This window comes from Malaclemys terrapin, chromosome 6 (assembly GCF_027887155.1).
Source record: "Malaclemys terrapin pileata isolate rMalTer1 chromosome 6, rMalTer1.hap1, whole genome shotgun sequence".
NCBI classification, from domain to species: domain Eukaryota; kingdom Metazoa; phylum Chordata; order Testudines; family Emydidae; genus Malaclemys; species Malaclemys terrapin.
Window position 1 is genome coordinate 78,507,448 of NC_071510.1, and position 25,172 is coordinate 78,532,619.

General features: G+C 40.3%; 1 protein-coding gene across 22 annotated transcripts in view; it reads left to right on the top strand.

Moving 5' to 3' along the window:
* MEF2C (myocyte enhancer factor 2C) overlaps nt 1-25,172 on the top strand; it is a 156,003-nt gene that overhangs the window by 94,983 nt on the left and 35,848 nt on the right. For 15 of the 22 annotated variants that reach the window (XM_054031376.1, XM_054031362.1, XM_054031363.1 and 12 more), the window contains 2 exons: nt 19,039-19,098; nt 19,245-19,382. In XM_054031376.1, the coding sequence (XP_053887351.1) occupies nt 19,039-19,098; nt 19,245-19,382 (198 nt within the window). Of the gene's footprint in view, nt 1-19,038; nt 19,183-19,244; nt 19,383-25,172 lie in introns of all 22 variants that reach the window. The other 7 variants (XM_054031378.1, XM_054031371.1, XM_054031379.1 and 4 more) reach the window with 2 other exon arrangements.

A 25,172-nucleotide genomic window follows, 5' to 3' on the forward strand; every position in this document is an offset into this window, starting at 1 on the left:
TGCATGGACACATTAATCAAGTCTAAAGCTCACCCACAATCTTCCCCTCCACATTAAACTATTTAGACTCACTATAAAGATCTCTGCAGCAGGCAAGGGGTGTACAGCCAATCTGTGCCAGGATCTCCACTGTTGCTCTGCAGCCAAATGAAGGCTTTTTAAGATGCTTTGAGGCCTGCCACAAGGAACAAAGTAGCCCAGAATTTGGCCTTATACTTTTTTATTTTGAATATATTTCAGATTAATCCAATATGGGGAATAATACAGCTAAGGGAAAGTTGCATAATGAGTTGTTTTTCTTAGAAGTTACCAATTCATTACTATGATTTCTCCACAAGTGTTTGGTTTTCATGCAGCACATTTCATAATCTTCAAGGGTCCCAAATGATAGAGAAATACTTCACCTGGTAGATTATTTTTGCATAAAACAGAGAAAGAGCGAGAGAGAGCGAAATGCAAGTGCTATGGATTCGTTAGTGATTCTAAACAGCTTTTTGGTGCAGACTTAGTGCAACATCTGGAAAATTGTCTTTAGCCTTTTCTTGGAAGCAGATAGTAACTTGCAGATTAATCCAAATCTGTTGACAGAGATCATCATGTGACAAACAGTGCAAGGCTGACATTGGAGAACACTGTTTAAAACATTTTAAAGAGTCCCCTTTTCCTGAAGGTGTTTTTGGTGGGTCTGAAGCAATGACAGCTGCGAGACATGGGCCTGATCCTAAGTTGGTGTAAATTGGAGGTGCTTTCTTGACATCAACTGAGCTATGTTGATTTACACCGGCTAAGGATTTGGCCCTATAATTTTGGCAGATCCCCCTTTTATTTTATTTTTATTTTTCCACACTCACTAATTGCTTTCAAAATCTTTGAGTTAAGTGTCTCTGTAAATGTTTGGATGTTATTGTTGTAAAAATGCTACGCGAATAAATGTGGAAAATATATTTGCAATATAAATGTGCTTCAGACTTGATTCATGATGCTCTTCTTATGTAAAACTGGGCCTTTAAATCTGTATTGCAGAGTATTAGTTCTACTTCACAGATGCCTGTTTCTTTCTCCAAAACACGATATATCTGGCTGAGAAGCTGGAAAAATCTTACATGTCTGTGTAACATTCTTATAGTCTAATAGCTCAAGAGTTTTTCTCCCAATCTAGTCACTGGAGAATGTTCTTTGTTTTTGAAGTCACTGTTTCACATAGTAACAGCTTGTTGCATTTTGGTCTGTTTGCCAGAGGGTAGGTTTATTTTTAAATCCCTGAACTCTGAATTTTCTTTATTTTTCCAAGATTGGAAGCAGCTGAAATGCCTGAAGTTACAGGTTGAAGGGCCTGCTTTACAATATGAGAAAGGGAAGTTCCATCTTCTCCCACTTTTGTGTTTGTTTTTTTTTTTAATTTTTCCTAACCAGTGTCTCTTAACTGGTAGTTGTCTAAAAATAGAAAACTGCCTAACTAAAAATAGCTTGGCTCTCAGCCTTGCCAAGGAAAATGGAGAGGAATAGGCGTGGAATAGAAGGCTGAGTAATCCAGCTCTATTCATTCAGAGATCCCTTTGAGAATGCAGGGAATGATAAAGTGCCCTCAAAAAACCACAGGCCTGACTTGCTCTCTTCAGACTCCTAGGTGCCAATAAACATTTTAGCCCAAGGATATATTTTTTCTCATAGATCGTAAACACTTTCTGAAAGACAGGACTTTGTTTCACATGAGCTGACTTACTGTCGAAAATAGCTGCCTTTCCTAGGGTCCTTTTTTTTCCCCTTTCCATGGTGTTTTTAAATATATTTTCAGATGAGCAGTGAGTGTGGTGTCCTGTTAAGAAATACCATGAAACTTTACATGTCTAGTAGCCATCAATGAAAAAAATTTGATATGTATCACCAGTTGCAGACTTGTTGTGATTGTATCCTCAAAACTTTGCAGATGTCCCTGAGGAGAGAAAATTTCTCCTCTGTGTACTGTAAAAGTAAATGAGTTAGGTAGCTGCTTTATTTAAATAAACAATTAGACTAATTTAGCTGATATATCTGTGTATTATTTAGGCCTTTATCTTGTAGTACTTCATTCATCCAGTGCTCACAAATTTGGGGTTTTTTAACTAACTGAAAAATGTATTGAGAGCTTTGGCAAGGGTTTAGAGAAATTCTATTCTATTTTATTCTGTAGAGGTTCTTATAGCATCACTGCAGGATTAGAGTACATGAGGCAGCAGTGAACAAATTAGTTATACTGGGAGAGAGGATTTAAGGGAGGGATTGGGGTAGGTAACTTAAAACAGTTGGGAATTTTGTTTTTATTGTGTGGGGCTTGGTTTTTTTGGTTTGTTTTTTTGTTTGTTTTTTAAGGAATCTAAATACCCTGCACAAACACAGTAACAGGGTGTGGAAATGTCAGCACAGTTCACAGGGTTATTTGGGCCTGAGTATTGTTCTGCTCAGTTCCTGTAATGCTGCTGGTGATAAGGCTCTGGAGACAAAGGACGATAATTGATGGAAGGGGACTTAAATCACTGCAAGAAGAATCAAGGTCCTTGTATCTGTGTACATTGACTCTTCTGGTCTCCTTCCTTCTTGTAAAGCATTTTGTCTTCTTGCATGTTGGCCCCCAACTGCTCTTTGTAATGGAGGCAGACCACAAGTGATTCCTTTATGCAGTATACAGGGTATAATTGTGTCTGTGTGGTGTATTAGTAATTACCAAGGCTGAATTCCCATATTGTATCTTTACTGCAAGCATGGAAAAATAGGACACACGACGCAGCACAGCCATTTTCAACCTAGATAGTGAGCTACTTATAGCTACATTCCAGAGACAAAGGCTTTTGTGAGCAAACCCATTTTTCATTTTCATCATTAAGACATCCCTGTTTTGTAAAATGTAGTTATTTACCTGAACTCTTACCCAGAACTATTAATCAGAAGCCTAGAAATACTATATCTTCTGCTAAGTCACAACCGTTCTTAATTCAAACTGCTAAACATTCCCCTCCCTCCCAAGACATTTTGTTGTATTTAGATCCTGCACGATGCTTTGTGCTCTCAGTCAATGTGGAGGTGAGTAGTTTGACACTGAGTTCCTTGCATAAGCAGCCTCTTCAGACACTTACACATGAGAGTAAAGTTAATGAGTGTGTAAGTCTTTGCAAACACGGGCCCTTCACCACTACCATGTAGTTTTATTAGGTAACCTAACAGATTATTAATTGCTAAATAGTTCTGATATGTGAAATTCACCACTCAGAATTAATTAAGGGCCTCATTCAGTGCCCACTGAAGTCAACAGGGGACTTTCCATTCAAAAGATTGTGGCTCAAGCTTAAGGGCAGCCATGTCTGTTTTTAAGGAGCCATTTCTGCAATTTTTTCACACAGTGAGTAGCACCCTTAGGCCTCAATCCTGCTAATACTTACAAATTGTGCTTAGCGTTAGATAGGTGAATAGCCCTAGTGGAGTCAGTGTGACGACTCACATGCGTAAAATTAAGTGTTTGTCTAAGTGTTTGTCTATAGAAGTAAGGCCTTACTCCTCAAGTGTGTGTGATGGTGACAGAACAGGCTCTAAATAGTTTAGAACATGGCTCGCCCTTACATGTCTGCACAGGGAAGTAAGGATTTCCACCTCCCTTGCATGGCCATGTAGGGTTGACCACAGTTGCAGTCCCAACTCTTCAGGCAGATGGGTGCTGCATACGAGATTCGTCCCCTGGCAACGATGGGGCAGAGAGTGTGTGTGAAGAGGAATAGAGAGTAAGTGGAGCCATGGCTTTGCTGTCTACTTATCCTCCACATGGGAGCTACCCCTTCAGGACACATCTACACCACAATAAAAGACCTGCACAGCAGTGGCTGGCCTCAGTCAGCTGACTCAGACTTGTGGGGCTTGGGTAGTGGGGCTGAAATCGCAGTGTAGGTGTTCGGGTTTGGGCTCAGGCTGGAGCCCAGGCTCTGGAACCCTGTGAAGGGCTTGGATTTCAGAGCCCAAGCCCTAATGTCTACACTGAAATTTTTAGCCCCGCATCCCAAGTCCGCCCACTAGCCTGAATCAGTTGATCTGGGCTCTGAGCTGGGTGCTGCGGGGCAATGTACAAGTTTTTATTACAGTGTAGACATACCCTTAAATGCTCAGTCTGAAATACAGTGCCTCCCATGCTCCCCTGCACCAATGCACCTTTCCTTGCTCTGGACTGCATGCAGATAACAGTCTCCCCCTGAGGCTCCTTCCCACAGTTTTTATGATTGTGGCAAAAGTTCTGCTAAACTTCAAAGTATGCTGACATTTCTTCTCTGTTACAGTAAATAGATTTCAATTAATTATTTATTTCTGTGCTATAAAATGTGCATCCATCCTTTATGTATTATGTAGCTGATATTGATTGGACTCCATTTGCCTCACATTCAGAGAGGCCTCCAGATGCTTGTGATACGGCGTACATAAAACAAAAACGAAACTAATGTAAGTTTATCAAATTTACAGCCGTGTAAAACCTCAAACATGTTTGCTTTGTTATGCCACATTTTTAATAATCATAAGCTCAGTGACCAATTGTGAATTAATGTTTGTGGTAAACAATTAACTATAACTGATGTTTATGTATAAAATATTCATTTTTCTTTGAAGAAAAACCACCTTTTGTTAAAAGGGGGGGGGGCGCAGTTGAATCAACATTTGCTAGATGTTCTATTTTAGAAACCCACCCTGATGGGGTCATTTTGTTATCCATCGTTAGTTTCCATATGATTGTTTTTATACATACTCAGCAATTAATGAAGAAGTAAATATACTAGTAAAAGAGGTTGTACCATCTTTATTCTAAATGGTTTGTTAATGTCTTTGCACTATAGGGACTGGCGATAAGGAGAAAAATCTTTGATGTATTGGATATGCTTGCATTAAAAAAAACTCAAACCCATTTATTTATATCATCCTGTGTGATCTATAGACAACTATAATTACGTTTTATAGTGCACTGTTATAAAAATGTGCATGCACTTTACTTTGGGTTGTTAAAGTATACGTTTATTTCTTTGATCCAACATTATAGCATACAGACTGTTCAAAGGAAGCAAATTATAGAAGAGTCAATATGAGTATTTTAAACAACACACAGCTGCTATAGATTGACTCAAAAGAGATCAAAATCTTGACAGACAAGCAATTACTAATGGAGTGTGCTGAGTTTAAAATATGTATAGTTTACTACAATAGGATTATGGATATAACGTGATAAAACGTAAAAACGCTCAATTTATACTTTAACTGTTGTAATCTAAGGTTTGGTTATTACATAGTTCTTGCATGTTCAAACTGATGTAATAAAATGGCATCTTTATGATTTTGTCTCCAATGGCTATAATAAATATATGCCTTAGCATTTGAATTATATTTTTGCAGCATATATGAAAAGAGATTTTCTCTCTAACTTTCCACTTATCCCACATATATTAATATTAACTTTTGAATAATAATTCTCTAAATTACATAGTCAGACTTAGTGCTTTTTATTGATAGAATTGAAAGCATTTTACAAAGGTAGGTAAACATTATTTTGTAGATGAAGCAAGTGAGGTGATTTAACCAAAGGCAAGCACAGAACCCAGGTTTTATAAACCTAAAAGCCAAGGCTTAATCCCCTGGACCATGCTGTTCCATTTTAGGGGCTAGTACTTCTTTCCTGGCATAAGTCACTTCCCTTCAGCAAGGGACTTGGGAAGAGGAGGGGGCATACAGCTCTTTATAGCTGTTAGTTGTTAGCTTAAGCTCTTGGGTGTGTGTCAGACAGACTAAATGCCAATTTAGGAAAGACAGTCCTTGTTTTTTCAGCAAAGCATTGATTCTTTTCCCATGCTATCTTTCTAAAAATCTCTCCTATTCCAGTGTAGTTCAAAAGAGTTAAAAGGTGTGTTCCTATTTTTCTCTCTCCAGATGTCTCCATTAATAGCTTTCAAATGTTGGCAGGTATCGGGGGTTCCACCTAATTGGCTTCATTAGCAGAACCCTTGAACTGTCAGGCCCCCTGCAGATAACAAGATTTGACAGTTCTGATTTGAAGTGCATCAGTGGTAAGGAGTTTGCTTTCTGGAAGTAAATCAGGTTGACAGCGGTACTTGTAAAGGATTTGCTACTGGGGCTATGCTAACTTTTTGCACTGTAACTCAAATGGGGGTAAGATGCACCTAGCTTTGGACTTTAAAGAAACACAACCAACCTCTCTGCCCCTCCCATAGAATTCATTTCCATCCAACAAGTCTAGGATCTGCCCCTCCCCCTCTATTTACAGTCTTCACTTCCCCTCCTCCTGCAGTGGAGATGAGGCAAATTCTAATGAAAAGTTCCACTGGGAAATGGACTGCCTGACTTTCAGTTTGGGGAGGAGCAGCGTTAAATAGTTCTCTGTCCTGCTCCCTGTGACTAGATCCCAGGTCTGCCGCTGCTGCTGCCCTTCCCAAGTAGGAGTAATAGCATGAAGTTGACCAGGTTCTTGACAGTTTATTTGCTGCCTACAGGCTTCTGCATAACCATAGTGAACACAACCAATGTCTTGTTAATTTTAGCTAGCTTCTGCTTAACAAAGCCATGAGCATCAGCAGCATTGGAGCTGTCTTGCTGCAGATTTAGCAAGTCACTATTGCATTGGCCTATGCCCAGCTTGTGTTGAGAATCTGTCCATCTGAGATACTTATACGGCCCATGTTGCCATAGTATCTTCACATCTTACAATCTTTTAAATGTATTCATCCTCACAGCACACCTGTGCAGTAGGGAAGTGCTATTATCTACATTTTTAAGAGATGGGGGTTGGGGGGAGGGGTGACCCAGAGGCTAGGGGCTGGGTTCACTAAAGAATATAGGCATGGTAATGCTGAGCATCGCCATGCCTAACTTTTAGACACATAGAACTTCACTGGGATTCACAAAACCTGAGTTAGGCATCTAGGCTCCTTATACAATGAGTGGGGAGAGATAGGCACTTTAGAATTGGATTCATAAAAGCCAGCACCTAGGCAGCTCCTTGCCTAAAATAGCCAATGGGAGATGCCAAGGCAAGGGGAGCTCAACACCTAAATCCAGGCTCTGGATTCTCAGCTTCAAACCCTCTCGGAGTTAGGCACCTACTGTGTTTTTTCAAGAAGCTGGAGGGGAGAGGTCGTAACGCCCTCCTAACTTTTAGTCCAGTGATTCAGGTATTCACCTGGGATGTGGAAGATTCTTTGTTCAAGTCCCTTCTTCGGAGAGAATAGGAAAGTGATTGAACAGGGCTCTGCCCTCTCTTACATGAAAACCCTAACCACTGAGCTACGGAATATTCTGAGATAGGGGCTCCCTCAGTTTGCTTCTGTTGAGGTTTTGCACTGTGGGTTAAATAAGAGTCATTGGGCCAGAGTGAGAGAGCAAAAATAAGCAGAAGAATGACTCTGTAGACTGGTGAGTAGGACATCCACCTGGGAGACCCAGGATTCAGTCCCACCTCTGCAATGACTTTTTTAATTATTTAGCCAGAGCGGAATAGGTTCAGCAAGAGAGACTGAGGGTCTACCCTGCCCTCAGTCAGAATGTTCCATAGCCCAGTGGGTACTGTACTCACCTGAGAGATGGTAAAACCTGTTCAAATCCTTTATTGCCAACAGGCAGAGGAGGGACTTGAACTAGGATCTTCTACAACTTGTGTGAGTGCACAAAGCATTGGGGTGAAAGTTATGAGGGGAGGGAGTTTTGCTTAAGTACCAGCTCAGGCACCACAGGAGAGGCAGGCAGAGGAATGCCTATCTTCCACCAGTTCATGCATCGCACTGGGGCTGAGAGAAGCAATAGTGTATACTCAGAGGCAGAAATGTAGGCAACAAGGGAACTTTTACTGCAAAAACTTACTACCAAGGGAGCTTAGGCACAGACAGGATTCAGCAGCAATTAAATGGGGATTTTGTGAACCCCAATGGGGCCTGATTCTGGGATTGAGGCACCTAAGTTCTTTTGTGAATCTAGCTGTAAGTGACTCGGCCAAGTTCACAAACAAAATTGATAGCAGATAGAACCCAGGGTTTCTGAGAGCTAGATTAGCCCCTTAACCACTGGACCACCCATCCTTACAGCTTAGAAGCTTATCTTTGTATGCATAAGAGATAGAAACAAACAGATTCTGCAGCAGATGGCTCTTGTATGTGAAAGCTTCTAGCCAAAAGGATTTTTCAAAATCTAGCCATGGGTTCTTTCTCTTTGCTGACACATCCCCTTGGAGAGTGGTCATGACCTAGGTGAGAGCAGAGTGGCAGTAGCAGTACTTCTTCTGAAGGAGTCATGCTGCAGGAGTGGAGTAGTGGGAAGGGGACTGCATCTCTAGGATAACCATATAGTTGGAGAACTGTACCCCATCTCCCTAGAGAGGCCAACAACCCCTACTCCCTCTCCACTTAATGAACGTTTAGTTAAGAATCTTTCAAGTTTCAACTTGCAGTTTCCAGGTGTGTTGCATGTCTCCTGTGGGATTTTCCATGAGAGTGTATGATCTGGCTCATTGGTTGTAACGGAAACAGTGCTAGTGAGCAGATGAATGCATGTCATGGTCTAGAGACTTTAATAGCTGTTTAAGGATAAATTCTATTATGTACTAGAAACATTTGTGTGAAGTGTATTTAATGTACATTATTAAATTAACTGAAAAATCTTAATAGATAATAGGTCTTAAAACAGCTATGAAAGTCTGTGTCTTTTCTCAGCCATCTGCTAAATCTTCCATAGTCAAAAACTGTGGACCAAATTCTCCCCGCAGGTATGTACATGCACACACTGAAATGAATGGGATATACTTGTGTATATCCTGAGGTCAGAACTTGACTTTATCAGCAAACTGGCAAGTTGGTGGCTTAGTATTTCTTTGGTAACTAAGGCCTGGATTCTGCAGAGACCTCCTATATGGATTTTTTTTAAGGGATTAAACCTTTCATTTGTAACAAATCATTGTTTTAAAAAAATATAGATTTGTACATTTTACAGCTGGATGAAACAATTGTACAATTATAAAAATAAATGGCAGTTTTCCTTTGCTATTCAGAGGTGTTTGCTGCTTGTCATATTGATAACATCATTATTTAATACTCTGTAATTTGATCCACTGTAACATAAATTTGCAAATTCTTCAAAAGAGAAGTCTGTTCTAACATTCATTATTTTCATGCAAGACCTCCAAGGAAAACCGAGGTGCTGCAGGAAGTGGTGTTGGTGTCTCAGTGGGTGGCATTTTCACAGCTGAGTCAGTACTGCACCAGTTCCCCAGCACACTGCTACTGGAGGTACTGTCTTTCAGATGAAATGCATAACCAAAATGTTGTAGTCATCAAAAATTCCATGGTACTTTTGTCTGCCCCACAGTCTAAGGAAAATTTAATCTCCAGTGATTATAGTCTATCCTACAATTTCAATTATACATCATTTCCTGTCCTGAAAATAGTCGGCTGGTGCTTTCTTACACAGGATTACCATGATATTTCCACCCCAGGGGTGGTTGCATTTTAATGGATGGTGATGCAATACAATTCTTAGAAGCACTGTAGGATCCTTTGGAATGATAGGTAATATATACATGCAAAATGCAATTCATAGCATCTATAATTCTTGATGCAAATAAGATCTCATTGACAAATGTTCTTTTATGAAATATGTGGTTTGTTTTTTCAGATTTTCCCAGTATCTTTCATATGGAATTGCGTATTAAAGGTTCCAGTTTAGGTCATGAAAAACTAGCAGCTGTCTTTGAATGAAATAGTTAACTTTTCTATGGTCATTTATAGTTAGGACTACACATTTAAGGTATTATACATAGGAAGAATTAGTAATACAGATGTAATAGACTTTCTGTTATACTTATGTAAATTTGGAGTAACTGCACTGATCTCAATACAGTTGCTCCAGATATACCCCTTGTAAATGAGATCAAAATCCAGCCTCATGTTTCTCTCTTCTCCTAATTTACACAGATGAAAATGTTGCGAGTGCTGTTCCAGCTTGAGGTTGGAGAAGGATTATAGACAGAGAGACAGAAAAAGGGGGAGAGGGATAGTAACAATCATTGTTTATTTTGTAATGGCCTCATATTCCCTAACAAAGCTGAGCTGATTCTGCTGAACAACTGTAATTTTTGCTTTCCATTCTTGCTGTCATTGCAGTAAAACCTTAACAAAAATCTCAATATCCTTCTATTTCAAATAGGGCTAACCATGGAGAATTGTCCATACAGCACTCTGCTCCCTATTATAACCACATAACTAGATTAAGTTTACATAAAATCAGGCATTTTCAGTGAATTTTTACTTGGAGACCTTTGACAGGTGCTGTATAACTGTGGGTATTATTTAGAATAAGGTATTATTTAGAAGGCTGAGATGCACTGAGTGCAGGAATAAGTGCAGTGAGGGGGCAAAGATAACTTAAAGCCACCTTCGTGCCTCCCAGTATTCTGAACCTGGCCAGGGGTTTCCCTGGACCCTGGGGTAAAGGGCTATGAGCAATCAAGAATAGCCAGAGAGCATAGCTATTCTCCTGGCACACCCACTATGTCTGGGGCTCTGTGGGAGGCCACAGAGAGCCGTTTGCAAGCTCTGTGCTAACTAGGGAGCCAGCTTATGTTGGGGGTATTCTCCAGGAAAATGGAGATCTGCTGCCTTTTAAGCCCGCCTTAGGGCAGTAGAGAATTGGAAACTAAGTATTTATCACTACTTTGTTGTGTTAATTTTTGTCACTGAACTGAAGCACATGAAACATAGATCTATGGGCCAAATTCTGGCTGGATATTGTACATAAGGACATGCCCAAAAAAAGTGGGGAGGGAGAGCTGGGGCAGACTTGGAATGTGGATGTAGAGGTTTTCCTCCCTTATTCTGTTTTCCCCCAAAACTTGCAGAGATGCTCCTCTACAAACCCTGTCACAGTAGCTGTGAAGAGCTTTCCAAAGTGAAGCTTAGCATTTGGTTGTGTGTGTGTCTCCAGATGGACATATTGCTTGCAGTGGTCACTATTCAGTCCTTAACACACACATGCACTCTGATTACTCCTTCTCTATCCACTATTCTTGGCATTATATTTTCATGGTGGCTTTGAAAGTGCACTTCATTTTTAGGCAGTGTTTTTAAAATTATGTTTATTTCACTGAAAAAAATTGGTTACTAACATCTAAAAATTCATTTTGTTTGTCCAAGATTAAATTGTCAAAGAATACAAATATAAAAAAACGGAAATATCATACATTGGCTGTTGTCAGATTGGTAGCAGTTCAATGAAATGCTGTGATCCCAGTTAAAACAATAGCATAATGATAGCAATAAATCTTTACAGCATAGATTTAATTGCTCCATAGCCTGAATATATACATTTCTTTTTAAAGAATATCCATATTGTATGAAAATATACATAGTAGTTTTTATTGCCCCAATATAGCATACTTTGGAAATAGTAAGTTTGGATCTAGTGCTGTATTAGAGTAACTGTTGTTTTGTTTGTTTGTTTGTTTTGAGAGTGGAGACTTAAAAAAAAGTCTTGTCCTATGTGGATCTAGATTTGGACAAAAAATTAAATTGTATTGAGAGCTGATATACTAGGGGAGCATATACACAAAGTGTAACAGTTATATTTTTATACCCTTTACCCAGATAAGAGCTGAAAATCGTGACAATATTACAAGTACAAAAAGCAGACCACTGAAATACACAGAGATTAGCAGCCCCAATCAGCAGAGACACGACAGAAAAAGCCATCTATGGCCATGTTGCAGCACAGGCAGTTACGATTGGCTGTTGTCATTTGGCCTTTGCCAAATTAGACAACAGGTGCAGAGTCGCTGACAGGTGTGGATATCTAGGATGAGTAAAATTGCTGATGGCTAGTGATGTAGCCTCGTGTCAGATTGTAAACTGCTGAGCTCTGACAGAATGAGAAGCCAACTCGCATGTTTTCAGATCACTTGATGTGTTCTCAGTCTCCCTCCCTCCCTCTCACATTCTCTCTCTCCAGTTTCAGTGGCCCCAGATGAATTCCTGGGTGACTAAACTCAGACCCTAGCAGAACCCAAGGTTGTTGTTATCTGTGTGTTCTGTCAAAGCCTGGGAAATGTGATCTTGTCAATTGAGAGTTAGTGTAAGAATTCTGAGCCAATTGCCTGGTAAATTTTTTTTACAGTCTTTTATTGTATGGCAAGAGCTCAGCTTGAAAGCTCAAATTAAGCTTGAAGGATAAGGAAATGTGTTCCTTAAGATCTCAGGAATAATTCAGATTTAAAATTTATATAAAAATAATTTACAAATATAATAATTGAGAATAGAAACATTTTGAAATAGAAATAAACATGAACTTTGTTTATCTATGCATAGTGTATATGGACATGATTTAACAGAAATAATATAAAAGTTTATGACAATCTCCTCATGTGGTCTGTTTTTGTTTGCTTGTTGGATAATCCAGAAAGATACATGGTTGAGTTTTGTTAAGATGAGATCCGTGAATCTGATATATCCGTTTTCTATTTTTTTCATGAGCCCAAAATTGCTCTGCTTAATTTAAACCAATACCAAATTAAAAATTTTACGAGTGGATAAAACTGAACAATGAGGAGTGGATTGTGTCTGGCCCCTGCTCAAGTGTACAGGGCACAAGGAGCCTTCCCTATCATGCATCCCCCATAGAAAAGCCACACACAATAGCAGTCCCTGCATGCAGGATGGAGAGCAAAGATTGCTCCCTCTGAGGGCTGCCAGAGGCACACATCGCCTGTAAGAGAGCAAGGAGGAGGCAGTCTTCTATGACAGACAGACCTTTCTGACTCAAAGTGGGGCAGACACACTGGAAGCAGTGGTGGAGCTAATAAGAGGAGCAGGGTGGGCAACTTCTCCCCCCATCCAGCAGCCTTCAGATGTATGTGTGGCATCGGTACAAGCATATTATGCAATTGGCCAGAGGAGATGTATGACATGAATTTTCACACAGGGCTGGAGAGCAAGTCAATCCCTTAAGCAATCCATGCTCCATGTCGCAACACCACTCTCTCAAGTTTGATACCGTTTCCCTGATTCATAACAGAAGGATGGCCAAGCCAGATCTGATTGGCTCTTCATCCCCATGCAGCAGGTCACAATGCCCAGAGAGGGAAGCCAGACCCATGCCTGCAGGACAGGAACTGCCACTGCTGGGGAAATGTGGGGCAGGCTTGCTCTCCAGTCCACCACCCCTGGTTACAAAATGTAGCTCTACCAACAACTGGAATGCGCAAGCTGCACCATTCTAAGGGTGTAGATTTCCCTGCACTCCATGGACCTGGACTAGGAATTGTCTCCTAGAACGCAGGCCCTTCCGGAGTTTTCCTAGGGCTTTGTGATGCTTCATCACCCACAACATGGGCCAGTGCCTAAATGATATAGCCTGGCCCCAGGAAAACAAAATAATTCTGCCTTGCCTGTGATGTGTCAAAACACCATGCTTCATTTTGGTTGGATAGCCCTTATTTATTCGGTTGGCACATTCCTGTGGACTCTGTTCTATTCTATTCAGGTTCTAGTAAATTACAAATATGTAGAAACCCCCTGCCCCGAGGAGCTAATAATCCAATGTGCATGTAGACCTGACAGCAGTTGGTAGTTCAAAAGCCAAGAAGAACAGATACTATTGGCAAGGTTCACCATATTATTTGGTTCCAGAAAAAGTGTGATTAGAATAGGTATGCGGAGGAGGAGAGGGTAATCACTTGGCACACAAAAGTGGGAGGCAGTTCCAAGCGTAGGTGGTTGGCGTATTGCTATGAAAAGAATGCTCGTATGCATTAGTTTAAAAGAAGAGGACAGAGGATGTACGTAAAAGACTAGACAATGGTTTGTCTTTGGCACGTAGGTGAAAATAACATAGTAAGAGTTTAATGTGTGGTTATTGAAATACAGCTATATTTGCATAGCTCTGTAGCTTGTTTCAAAGAGACCTTAAACCACACAAGCATTTTATAATTTATACCACAAAGGTGAGAAATTTTCCATTTTGGGTGTTTGTATAAAGTTGTTTGTCTGGAGCAGATTAGGTGACAGTAAGAGTAACAATGTGCTATTTGATGCTCCGAAACATACAATTAAAATACATTAGTGCCAGCATACTAGTTTCTGTTCACTATTAAATGCAAAAAAACCCAAATCCTACATAAATGGAACATAAAATTTGAGATTTTAGTTGCACAGAAGTTGGGGAATTCAGATGGACAGTTCCCTTCACCCTTTCTCTTTGTGCTGGTCATTTCACTAATGTCTTTCATTACATGATTGCACCACAAATCGTATGGTATCAAAAATTTCATCATACTGTATATGAGAAAGGGGACTGAGTGAAGGTTGACTTCACTTTACATTTCCTGACGTTAATGCTTCTGTTGCAATAGATATTCAGATGAATCTAGCATATGGTTTAAATACGTGTGTCCTGTTCTTTCCAGGGCCTCCATAAATGTAATTGGCCTTTTTGAAATGGCTGTTTCAATAGGGCAGTTCAAAATATGAAAGCATTACAACTGATTACTGTCTACCTCTCCAGGTAGAGTACATAGCCATCAGGAGCAAAAGGGGGTTCAAACCATTTGTCGCTGATAGCTTGAAGGTTTCCCATGGCTACATACAGGAAAGGGAGGGAAAATGGAGAGCACTCAGGTTGTTGTTTTTTCTGACAGCTCAATATAATTTACCAGAATTACAACTGGATGGGTAGTCCTGGCTGGTAATGGGAGTATCAGATAAGGAACACTGTGGGGGGCTTCTTCCAGAATCTATCACAGGAGTGGGAATTAGTGGGTTCTAAGTTTGGCCATTCAGGGAGTCTTGCTTGTATGAAGGTTTAAGTCCTTACACAGGAAGAGTCCATCATGGGAGCTCAGTACTCAATATCTCTCAAAGGAAAGTGGCTGCTGGTCCAGTAGTAGATTAGTAGGTCATTGGGACCAGAGCAAAGAAATCAGCTGAATCTATGTGGAAAAGCTGAATTGTTAGTTGCATAAAGTCAGGCCCTGTTACTGTACTCCCTATCTTTCCTGTCACGTGTTTTTCTCTGCAATTTGCATAGTTGACATAACAAGTGGAGCTTGGCTCTCTCCAGAATGAATGTATCTGCAGCATCTCAAGCCCTAGAAGGCTGTGGATCCTGGCTCCCCAGCACACTGTATTAAGAAGAAAAGTCAGTCCACTGCAGAAGGGTAAAAGAAAACAAAAAGCAATGCAAAAGAGAATTAAGGAGCTGGCTGAAGGAGGGGAGCTCATGCACATAAATCCACAACTCACTATTCTGGCCTTCTTCTCTTCCCCTTCCAGCTAAATTAATGCTATTGCAGAATTACGAGAATCTTCCCTACTAGCACGTTGCTTTATAAGCTTTTAGGTTGTAGTGACTATACGCTGCCCTGGTAGAGTAAGAACTGGCTGATAGTACAGTATTTTTTGAAACAGCTGTAAACTTGTAATATAATGAAGGTAAAACTGTTTGTGCCACATTCACAGCATGGTAGTTAGCACAATGTCAGCACTTCCCTTTTCAGAAGTTTATAGTGCAGGGTTTAGACTAAATTGTTGGCATATGAGATTTCAGCCAAGGAAGTTTTCCTTTAACAGTTTTATTGTTAAAATGCCTTGGTTGTTTTTTGGATTATTGGAATGCAAACTAAAAGAGATGTTAATTGCTTGGGAAAAGTGGTGCTTCCATACACAAAATGACTTGTTTTCTTTTTTTAAGTAATTTATAATTTAGTTTGGGATTCTCCGTAATATAATCCAATCTACAATTGTTTAATTTCATCCTATAAAAATTCCCTACATGGACATTAAACTTGTGCAAACGAGCTAATCTCCAGGATGATGTCAGAGGACTGGCCAATTTCCAGGGTTTGGGGAAGGATACTAGGGTTTAACATGGTAAGAAAGAGGGAAGGTACCTGGCCACTGAAAGTCTGTGTCATGTCATGCCTCTGGCCTGCTGTGAGTCCCAAATGGCCCCAATTATCCCATGTTGAGAACCATCCTCCCATTTTTAGTCTGTCCTTTTGGTATGTCTTTTCTCCCCCAGCTGCTGGGTTCAGCCCCCATACTCAGGTCAAACAATAGCAGAGAACAGGTGACAGAGTGGAGACTGGGGAAGAGAGGTTTACATGGAATCTAGAGCAGCTCTGCACTAGGGAGATGCAGGAATTGGAATAAGATAGTGGGTCCCCTTCCAGAGATCATGAGAGGTGTGGGCTGGTAGGTGTACAGAGATGGTATATTTTTGGAGATGAGAAGAGAAAGAATGAATCAGAGCAGGAAGGAGAGTATGTCTTGTGTTGGGGAGCTTGAGACAATGGGAGAGATGGTCAGGACCATTATGTTTGTCTGGAGTACCACAGTGAAGAATGCTGAGGATGAGCATACTCATTCCTGATATATGTGCCTGTAGCTGCAGCTGTTGCCTCACCACACTGCAAGCCATCAGAAGTAGCTTTCTTGTGGCTATGGGCCTCTGGTGGCCCTGTTAGCCAGAGCTCCAGCCTAGTGGGCTAGGTTGCAATCCTGTCTAGTTCTTTCACATCACAGGGTAGGATTTGGCCCTTATTTATAAAAGACTAAAGTTTAATTTGTGGGGACTAGAGGCAAGAAGAGTTTGATGATCTTTGTCCAACCCATTATAGAAAAACTTGTGCTTCAAGTGAGCGTTAGTGAAAATTTGTGGCCACCACTTTTCAGTCAGTTGTGATGGCTACTGTAACCCTCATGCACTGTGCCTCCTTTCAAATGTTAATGTTTTTTCTAAATGTTTTTTATTTTATATTATGAAAAAATTGAAATTCCGATATTAGGCTGGAATCCACTCCCTTGACAAAGACTGGTGCAAGGCCCTTTATGCCAGTGACCTCACTCGTCCCTAACCTGCTGTATTTTTGCATTTGGAGAAGGCGATGGGAAGGAAGCAGAATATTTCTGCTCACCATAGACATTGAGCACCATGCCAGCTTTGAGTAAGCCAGCATGCAGAGGGTATTGGGGTTGAGTTGGGGAGGGGACACTAGTCTGAGCACATATCCGATCACATGAAACCCTACAATAGGGGCACAGAGGGGTAGTGAACATTTTTTTAGCTGGGGAGGGCTGGATTATAGTCCCGAAGACTGCTCGTCTGTTAAGGGTGGAATCTTGTCCCACCATTGCCACTTGCACAAAGAGCCTGATCCCAAGTCCCTTGAATCAATGGGAATATTTTCATGACTTATATGGGCTTTGAATCAGGCCCGAAATCTGTTCACTTAGGCTTTGTGCAATGTGCACAGAGAGTTGAATTTCACACTTGGTGCAAAAAATTCTATCCTAAGATCCTTATAGTGGATCTCGTCACCAGTACATTGCACATGTATAGAGAATTCCTGTTTTATATGAAGAGCAGAGTCAAGATTCACACTGTTCACTCTTAATGTCTCTAGGTATTTATAGTAAACACATTAAACATTTCAGTTTTTAGTCAGTCCTTTGCCTTCCCATTAGCATGGCTCAGCTTCTTGTCAATGATAAGTTGCTGGTTTGATGGAGCTGGAAATGGCTGTAGATCTCTGCTAAAATGCAATAAAAGAACTCTGACCTTCTAAGACTGGGGTATAATTATTATGAGAACCAAAATATAAAATAATTATCAATTCTAAAAGCAGAGGGTAATACAAAAGGTAACAGTGCACCAGGTCACTGCCATAGTCAAAAAGACGGAGGGGATTCTGACTGTTCCAGCTGGAGCAGAGAGGTCAAGTAAGATGAAGGCACCCTGAGAAACCAAAGAAAACAGTTGTTCCTACAGTGAGCTTCCTCTCCTGATCACATGGGTCAAGCTCAGCCAATTAGCGACATGAGAATACCAGGTGCCTCTCTCTCTCTCCCAAGGAACAGGGTTTAAATGCAAAATGCACCACAAGTAGCTGCCTGATAATGTTTGTGGGTATCCAAATGGAAGACTTTTGTAAACCTTTTGCTCTAGGGACTGTTGAAGCAAAATCTGAGCAAACCTATGAAGGCTCGTTTTGTGTATTCTTGCTTTTGCAGTTCACATGGATCTGGCATATTTTCAATTTAATCTGGCAAGAGACTCTTCCCTGATGATCCATCCAGGTCAACCAATTAACAAAAGATATTTGAGGCAAGGCGTTCATGCTAAATTGTTAGTTGCTGACTTGGTTGTGTAATTTTTTATGTTTTTTGTCTCTGTTACTTAGCTCGGTGATGATGTTCAGAGTTATGAAGGTTGCCTGAAGCTGCTGAACCTTAAACTCATATGTTTTGACTTTTCAGTCAGCATCTGTTTTAACAGCGTATTTCCCTGTATATTAAATTTCAACACTTCATATCAGTGGCACTGTAATTAGAGTCAACAAAAAGCAAACACGATGCCTAGAAGCTCTTAATCAGAGCAGCATAAGCAATGTCCTCTTCCCCTTTGTCCTATCAAGATTAAGGAATGGCAGGGCACCATTAGTGTCATCCTTTATGTCAAATTCAAGTCAAGGATTTAATTTAAATGCTCTTCCTTCTTCTGTCAAGATCATAGATTCTTAAATCCATGTGCAATGTTTGCATTTCTTTCTTCTGTTCCTTTTTTTTTTTTTGAGGGGTGGGGGGAACATTGCAATACTCCAATTTAAATGTACTCTTGTTTTGATGTCTTTAGTCATACATTTGAAATGCATAAATATGTTATGTGTTGAAACTAATTGCACATTGAACATCTTAAACATGATCAGTTACAGTGGGAAGTATTTATTATAGCACAAGACACTTTATCAGATTGCTTACTCCCACAGTTTATTGACTGATTCTGATTTCAGAAGGAAGAGGTCAGAATGGTCACCCGTTTGCCACTGGCAAGGGAAGCCCTATAGCGTTGACCTGGCGGATCTGTATTCACTTTCTTTGCCTAATGTCAAATGTAGCAGCCTCCAACTATGGGGCAGTTTGCAGCAATGTAACACCCCTGAATCTCTCTTGCAGCCTGTGTCAAGGTTTGAACTTTCCAAATTATGTATTTCAGACATTGAGAAAGAAAGGACTTAATGGCTGTGACAGTCCAGACCCCGATGCAGACGATTCAGTAGGTCACAGCCCTGAGTCTGAGGACAAGTACAGGAAACTTAATGAAGATATTGATCTAATGATCAGCAGGCAAAGATTGTGTGTAAGTACTCTGAGCTCCTTTCATTTTTTTTTTACTTTTTGATATTTCTCTGAACCTGGCAGGCATTGAACAAGAAAGAAAACAAAGGCTGTGAAAGCCCCGATCCTGACTCCTCTTACGCTCTCACCCCACGCACTGAAGAAAAATACAAAAAAATTAATGAAGAATTTGATAATATGATCAAGAGCCATAAAATACCTGTAAGTACCAAAGGTTAGATGGCTGTCTGCTGATAACTGCTGCAGTAACATACCTTAACCCTTTCAGTTCTGAATTCTTTTTGAGAGCATTTAAGCTGGAAACAGGCTTTAATGGCCCTCCCATAGAATCAAATAGAAAAAAATCACAAACATATTTTTTTCTCTTGAATTCTCTGCATTTGACACATAGTCAAAACCTCCTATAGGTGAAACCTACGGAAGGAAGTGAAATATACATATATACATTATATTCACTTGATTTACAGAACTGTTTACCACACCACTTGCCCAAATTATATCTAGAAAATAACGATGGAAATCTTTCTTTGTGGATAGGCTAACAAACCCACAGAATACTTTCTGTGGTGATATAGAAAAAATGATGTAGAACTGAAATTCTTATATATATAGTAGCTAATGTATTTTGTACATGTCACTTCAGTTCTTAAGCCTCAATGCTAAATTCAGTTACAGCACTGAAGGGTTACAGCTAATTGCTCGCTGCAGAGAAACAGCCTGCATGAGAGCCTAATGGTAGGATTCAGACATGTTTGTGTGCTGGGGTGATTTTACAGCTTTATCAGAGGATTTGCTTTGACCTCATCAGCATTTCTTTTAATGCTTTAACATGAGCTAAATTTTGTTTTAACCAAGTCAAAATTTCTAACAGTCAGTCATATGCCTTGCCAGATACATAAGAGAAATAACTCTGCATGTGCTATTTTGTTTGTACACACATACAGAAAAAAAGTAAGTATTGTAATTGTTTAATAACATTACTCTGGTGATACAAACTGACAAAAGTTCAGAAATTCATGATTAAATCAAATACACCTTGTATAAGAAAGAGAAGGAAGCTGTATAAACAGAATAAAAGAGTATATAACTTCATGTACAGCCACATTTTTAGCCAGTTTCAAGCAAGCATCTGAATTTGCACATCAGTGTTTGCACATACTGTTGATTGCACCTCCAAAAGTGAGCATGCAGCCATCTTGCATGTGCAAAACCTAAATGTGTACATGCATATTGGAAGGCTGGATACCAATAGCTTTTTATGTCCCCCAAAGCATAGGCCTCTTTTGCAGTCACAATCCATTGGACATGCAAAAGCTGATGTCCAAACTGGGGAGACATTTGTCCTTAAGAATTTTCTGATTCTTCTTTTACAACTTAAATATTGTTTCAACTAATTCTTGGATAAAGAATTTTTCATATGAGTTAAGGAAAACTTGAATGAGCTGTTCTGGTGTCTCTGGTAAAATCATGTTTTGGCAATCTTTGGAAAATAAATATTTATCCAAGAGAACAGAGTAGCTTTAAATTGAACAAATATTCATTTAGAACACATTGTTAAAAATGCTTAACATGTGTATGAAACATTTAATTGAATACATATACACTTATATTTCCTTCCCTCCTTCCCACTTCCTCTCCTCTGTCTAATTCTATTTGTCAGCAAGAGAGCTTTGAAACTGCCACCATGATTTTGCTAAAAGACTTGACACAGATCTTTTTGGTAAAGTGATGGCTGCAACTTTATTGAGTCAGTTATTAACTCAGATCTCTAGTCCTTTACCTGGTAAAAATCCTGCCCATTGCAGTCCCTTTCCACTTTCAGATGATGGATACTGGTTGATCAAACCCCCAGGTGACAGAAGCCTTGATCAAATGGGATTTGATTCCAGAAACCAAAATCCCTCAAGTAATTCATTCCTCATGTACAGAACTGAGTTTCACACGCTCCTCGAGAGGCTGTGATCTCATGTGCCACTTGGTTTTGTTATTCCAAAGCACTATATCTCTAACTGCTAAAAGTTTTGAAATCCTACAAAATTCACTCTTGACTGGGCGTCGATCCTGGCAGCTTTTTAACTCTCTACAAGAGTAGGCAACAGTGACCAAGAGAGATCCTCACTAGAGCAGGTAAAAACACAGGATAAAATTTTCTTACAAAAGAGTCACAAAAATTTTGTCTATTTTTTTCATCAAAATTCAAAATTTTGAAGAAAAATTTTACCACCAGCTCTCCTCCTGCATTATAGTCCCAGCTTAGCCATTGACTACTTCTTTGGCTTAACTTCTTTCTGCTGCAGTTTCCTAAACTGCATGTTGGATATAATATTACTTACCTACCTCCCAAAGATGTTGTGAGGTTCAGTTTATTAGTTTTTGTGAAATGGCTTTGAGATGGTTTGAGGAAAGGCGCTATAGAAGCGCAGGTGTTACCATGATTATGTACATGCCCTGATGTGGATGCTCAGGAGGAAGACCCTCAAGGAGTCTCACTCCTCCAGTGCACGCACTACACAAAGATCTGACACAGTTGCAGTCCTACAAGTCCAAGGATGGCTCCCTCTATGCACACGAGGGACATCCCCTCTCCATAAATGGTTCAATTCTCACCCTCCACACTGGTCTGCAGAGCAGGACCAGCATGTAGGAGATACATCCTCTGAAACAAAATAGCAGCAGACAGTCTCCCTTTGTGCAGTGGGAAGCGCCATCCCTCCCAGTGAAAGCCAATGTCTAATAGGCCTGATGGAGTTCATAGCTAATCCATAACAGAGATTTGTAAATATAAGGCCAGAACTTCAGCTGGTGTAAATCAGCATAGTTCCAGTGAATTCAGTGGAGCTCCAGAAATGTCTATCAGCTGAGGAAGTGGCCTACAAAAGGCAGGCAGGAAGGTGGGAAAAGGAGCAAAACTAGGGGAGAATGCGTGGAAGGGGAGTGAAAACAAGTAAACCATTTAATCATGGCTTAGAAAAATGTATGATAAAGGTTAGACCTGCTCCTGGACTTGTAATTAAATAAAAATACTGCAGATGAAAAGAAACTTGGCTTTTCCTCTTAATGAAAAAGGCCAATAATATTTCCACAGAATATTTCGGGGACGAGCATTTATATGATTCTAAAACATCTGATGATAATTATATATTTATTTGTAGTTATTAGAAGAGTGCTGAAAGCATATGGGACAGAAATAGTCCACTAGAAAGCAGCTATGAATCTCTCTCTCTGAATGTATGTAGTGGTAAGTCCTGGTTGAAATTGGCAAAAAACATTAGCAAAATTTGGCACAAGAAATTGTGACCATAATTTCTAGCCCAATGTGTGATTTCACCCATTTGAAATTTCACATCAAATTAACACACAATTTGATTATGGAAAGAAGACCAGGCAAAGTAGAGCAATATGCAAAAAGTCACCCACATGTTTGCAATATATCATATGCACAGATGCACATCAGTTCAGGCTGAAATAATGATACCTTGCAATGTTCACCTCCAGAAGTGGTGTGGGGATCTGTACCAGGTCCTGCACACCCCAGCCGAGAAAATTTGTGACTGTAACCAGAAGTTTTAGGCAGCAGAACCAGAGAAACAAATTTGCAGCTGGTTGTTATTGGTTCTGCAGTGTAGTATTATACAGCCAGCCTTGATGCCTAGGAGGACCCCACAGTTTATCCAATTCATTACTGATTTTTATGTCCCATATATTTTGACTGTAGAAGGAATAAAACAAAATTCCAGTATTAACATAGCCAAACTGCATATAAAAGCACCAAGTAAACAACCTAACCATAGCCAAACTGCATGCAAAGTGTGCTGTAAACTAGCCCTACAGTATTCAAACTATATAAAAGCATGCTAAGCCAGCCACAACATGTACATCCAGTAATGAGGGATATGAATTCTGCAGCTCATCTAAGAATGCCTTTAGAGAATGACAAAGGAGGACCTAATAATTGCTTTGGCAATGCTCATATGTTTCCGTGATAATTAGTCTGTACAGTAGTATAGTAGCCATAGTAATAGCAGCAGTCAGGATTGGGGACCCATTATGCAGAACAAAGACAATCCCTGCCTTGAGGGGCTTGCAGTCTAAAAACACAAATGGACAAAGTGCAGGAGTTGAGGATACAAGCAAATGAATCTGGGGATGAATTGGCACAGTGTTGTTAGTCATATTTCTAGTTGGGTGTTTATTTTAATTGGGAGGAGGGGTAGGGATTAAGGGGATAGGAAAGGAAAAAGGGGGAAGCAGAATGGACACTGCTCGTTAGCTGTGTAGCCATGATCAGCAGTCTGGGCTTTGTCTGCATCATGGCAAAGATGAAGCAGACAGGATCATTCTGCATACTCAGTGGGCAAAATTCTGAATTGAGGGAGGGCACATGCAAGCCCATAAGTGTTGCTTAGCCCCTACAGAGCTGGAAAAGTGGGCAGATTGAGCCTGTAGGGGAATTGCCACACCTCCTAAACATGCTGCCAGGGTAGGGGGCTCCTAGTCAACTCATTAGGACTAGGCTGGAAGTGTAGCTGGTGGATCCACCTTGACATGGATTCAGTAGGCCAAAACATTTTGGAAAGACAGCAGCCATCAATGCAACACATAGGCTGAAATAGATGTTGAAGAAAAGCTGATCTTGCAGTCTAATAGCTTGCCTCTGTGCTGTGGAGGGTGGCTTCCATTTTAGGGAGTTCCCCATGCAAATTGCTGTTATTTTGGCTTTGTGCTAGGAAGGATGAATTTCACCCATTGTGTTTCTAAACATATCTACCAACTTATATACTGTTTTGAATTACCTACTATGTATGTGTTTCCAAGAAATTGGACCTATAGTCATAACACACTCTGAGATGCTAATCTGTGTTGTGTGTGTTAGAAACTTCCTTTTGCAGAAAAATTCTACATGTAGGCAAAGTTTTGGTTATTAACATAACAATTCAGGTTAGGGTGCTGCACAGAGAAAGCACCTTGTCCCTAAAAGTGATGCAAAGCACTCTAATGGTATTTATCCGTTATAGTTTTCAGTATATATTTATTTATTTTATCTCTTTTTTATTTATGGAATACAAGCTATCTAATACAATTCAGGGGCCAGATACAGAATGTAGTACAACATACAGTTTTGCTTCTTGTCCACTAAACAAAAGGAGAAGGATATTCCTCAAAATTGTTCTCTCTTCCCCGCAGACTTAAACCACCTCATTGAACAAACTCTTCAGAAAATTGACCATTAGGGACAACAGACTTCAGCTCTGTTGTAGCAAAGGACAAGTTAGTTCCAGAGTCAAGGGCTCTCTGCTGAGAATGCCCTGCCAGCTGGCCCTAGACACTTAATCTGGGGTCAGTTAGCTCGAGTACCCTAGCTGCCCTCAGTTGTCATGGCAGCATGAGGGGAGAGAGGCAGCCTTTTTAAAGCCAGGACCCTAGCCACAGACAATGTTAGAGAACAAAATTAACACCTTGAATTATACCTGGAGTCTGGAGGTACTCATGTAACATGTCCTTTGCATCCTGCCCTGAATTGAAATCTTGCCTGTGCACTATTATTCACTTGCTGCATTTCAGTGGTAAGTGAAATGATTCCTGTATATTTAGGCCTGAATTATACTTCCCCTGAGAGGTGAGACACGGGCAAAGGGAGCGTAAAGCAGACATAATTTGACTGCTGCTCTAGTACACAAAGCAAGGCATTTAGCTAGCACTGCCTGCAGAACTGAATAGCCAGCCCCAGAGGATGGATTTATGGGTGGGACATGGGCAAGGCAATGTATCCCCTGTCCAGCACAACTGGATTGTTGCACTATGGACAACTCTCATCACAGTGCCTCCGGGTCCCAAGTCTGTATACCAGCCCCAAGCATTCCAAGATCTTGAGTCAGACCCACCCCCAAATTCATGATATTGGCTTGTAACCCATGAGATTTAAAAAAAAACAATACATTTGGGGTTCCTTTTAGTTGCTTCTGGTTTTTGAACCTTTAGGGTGCACTCAGG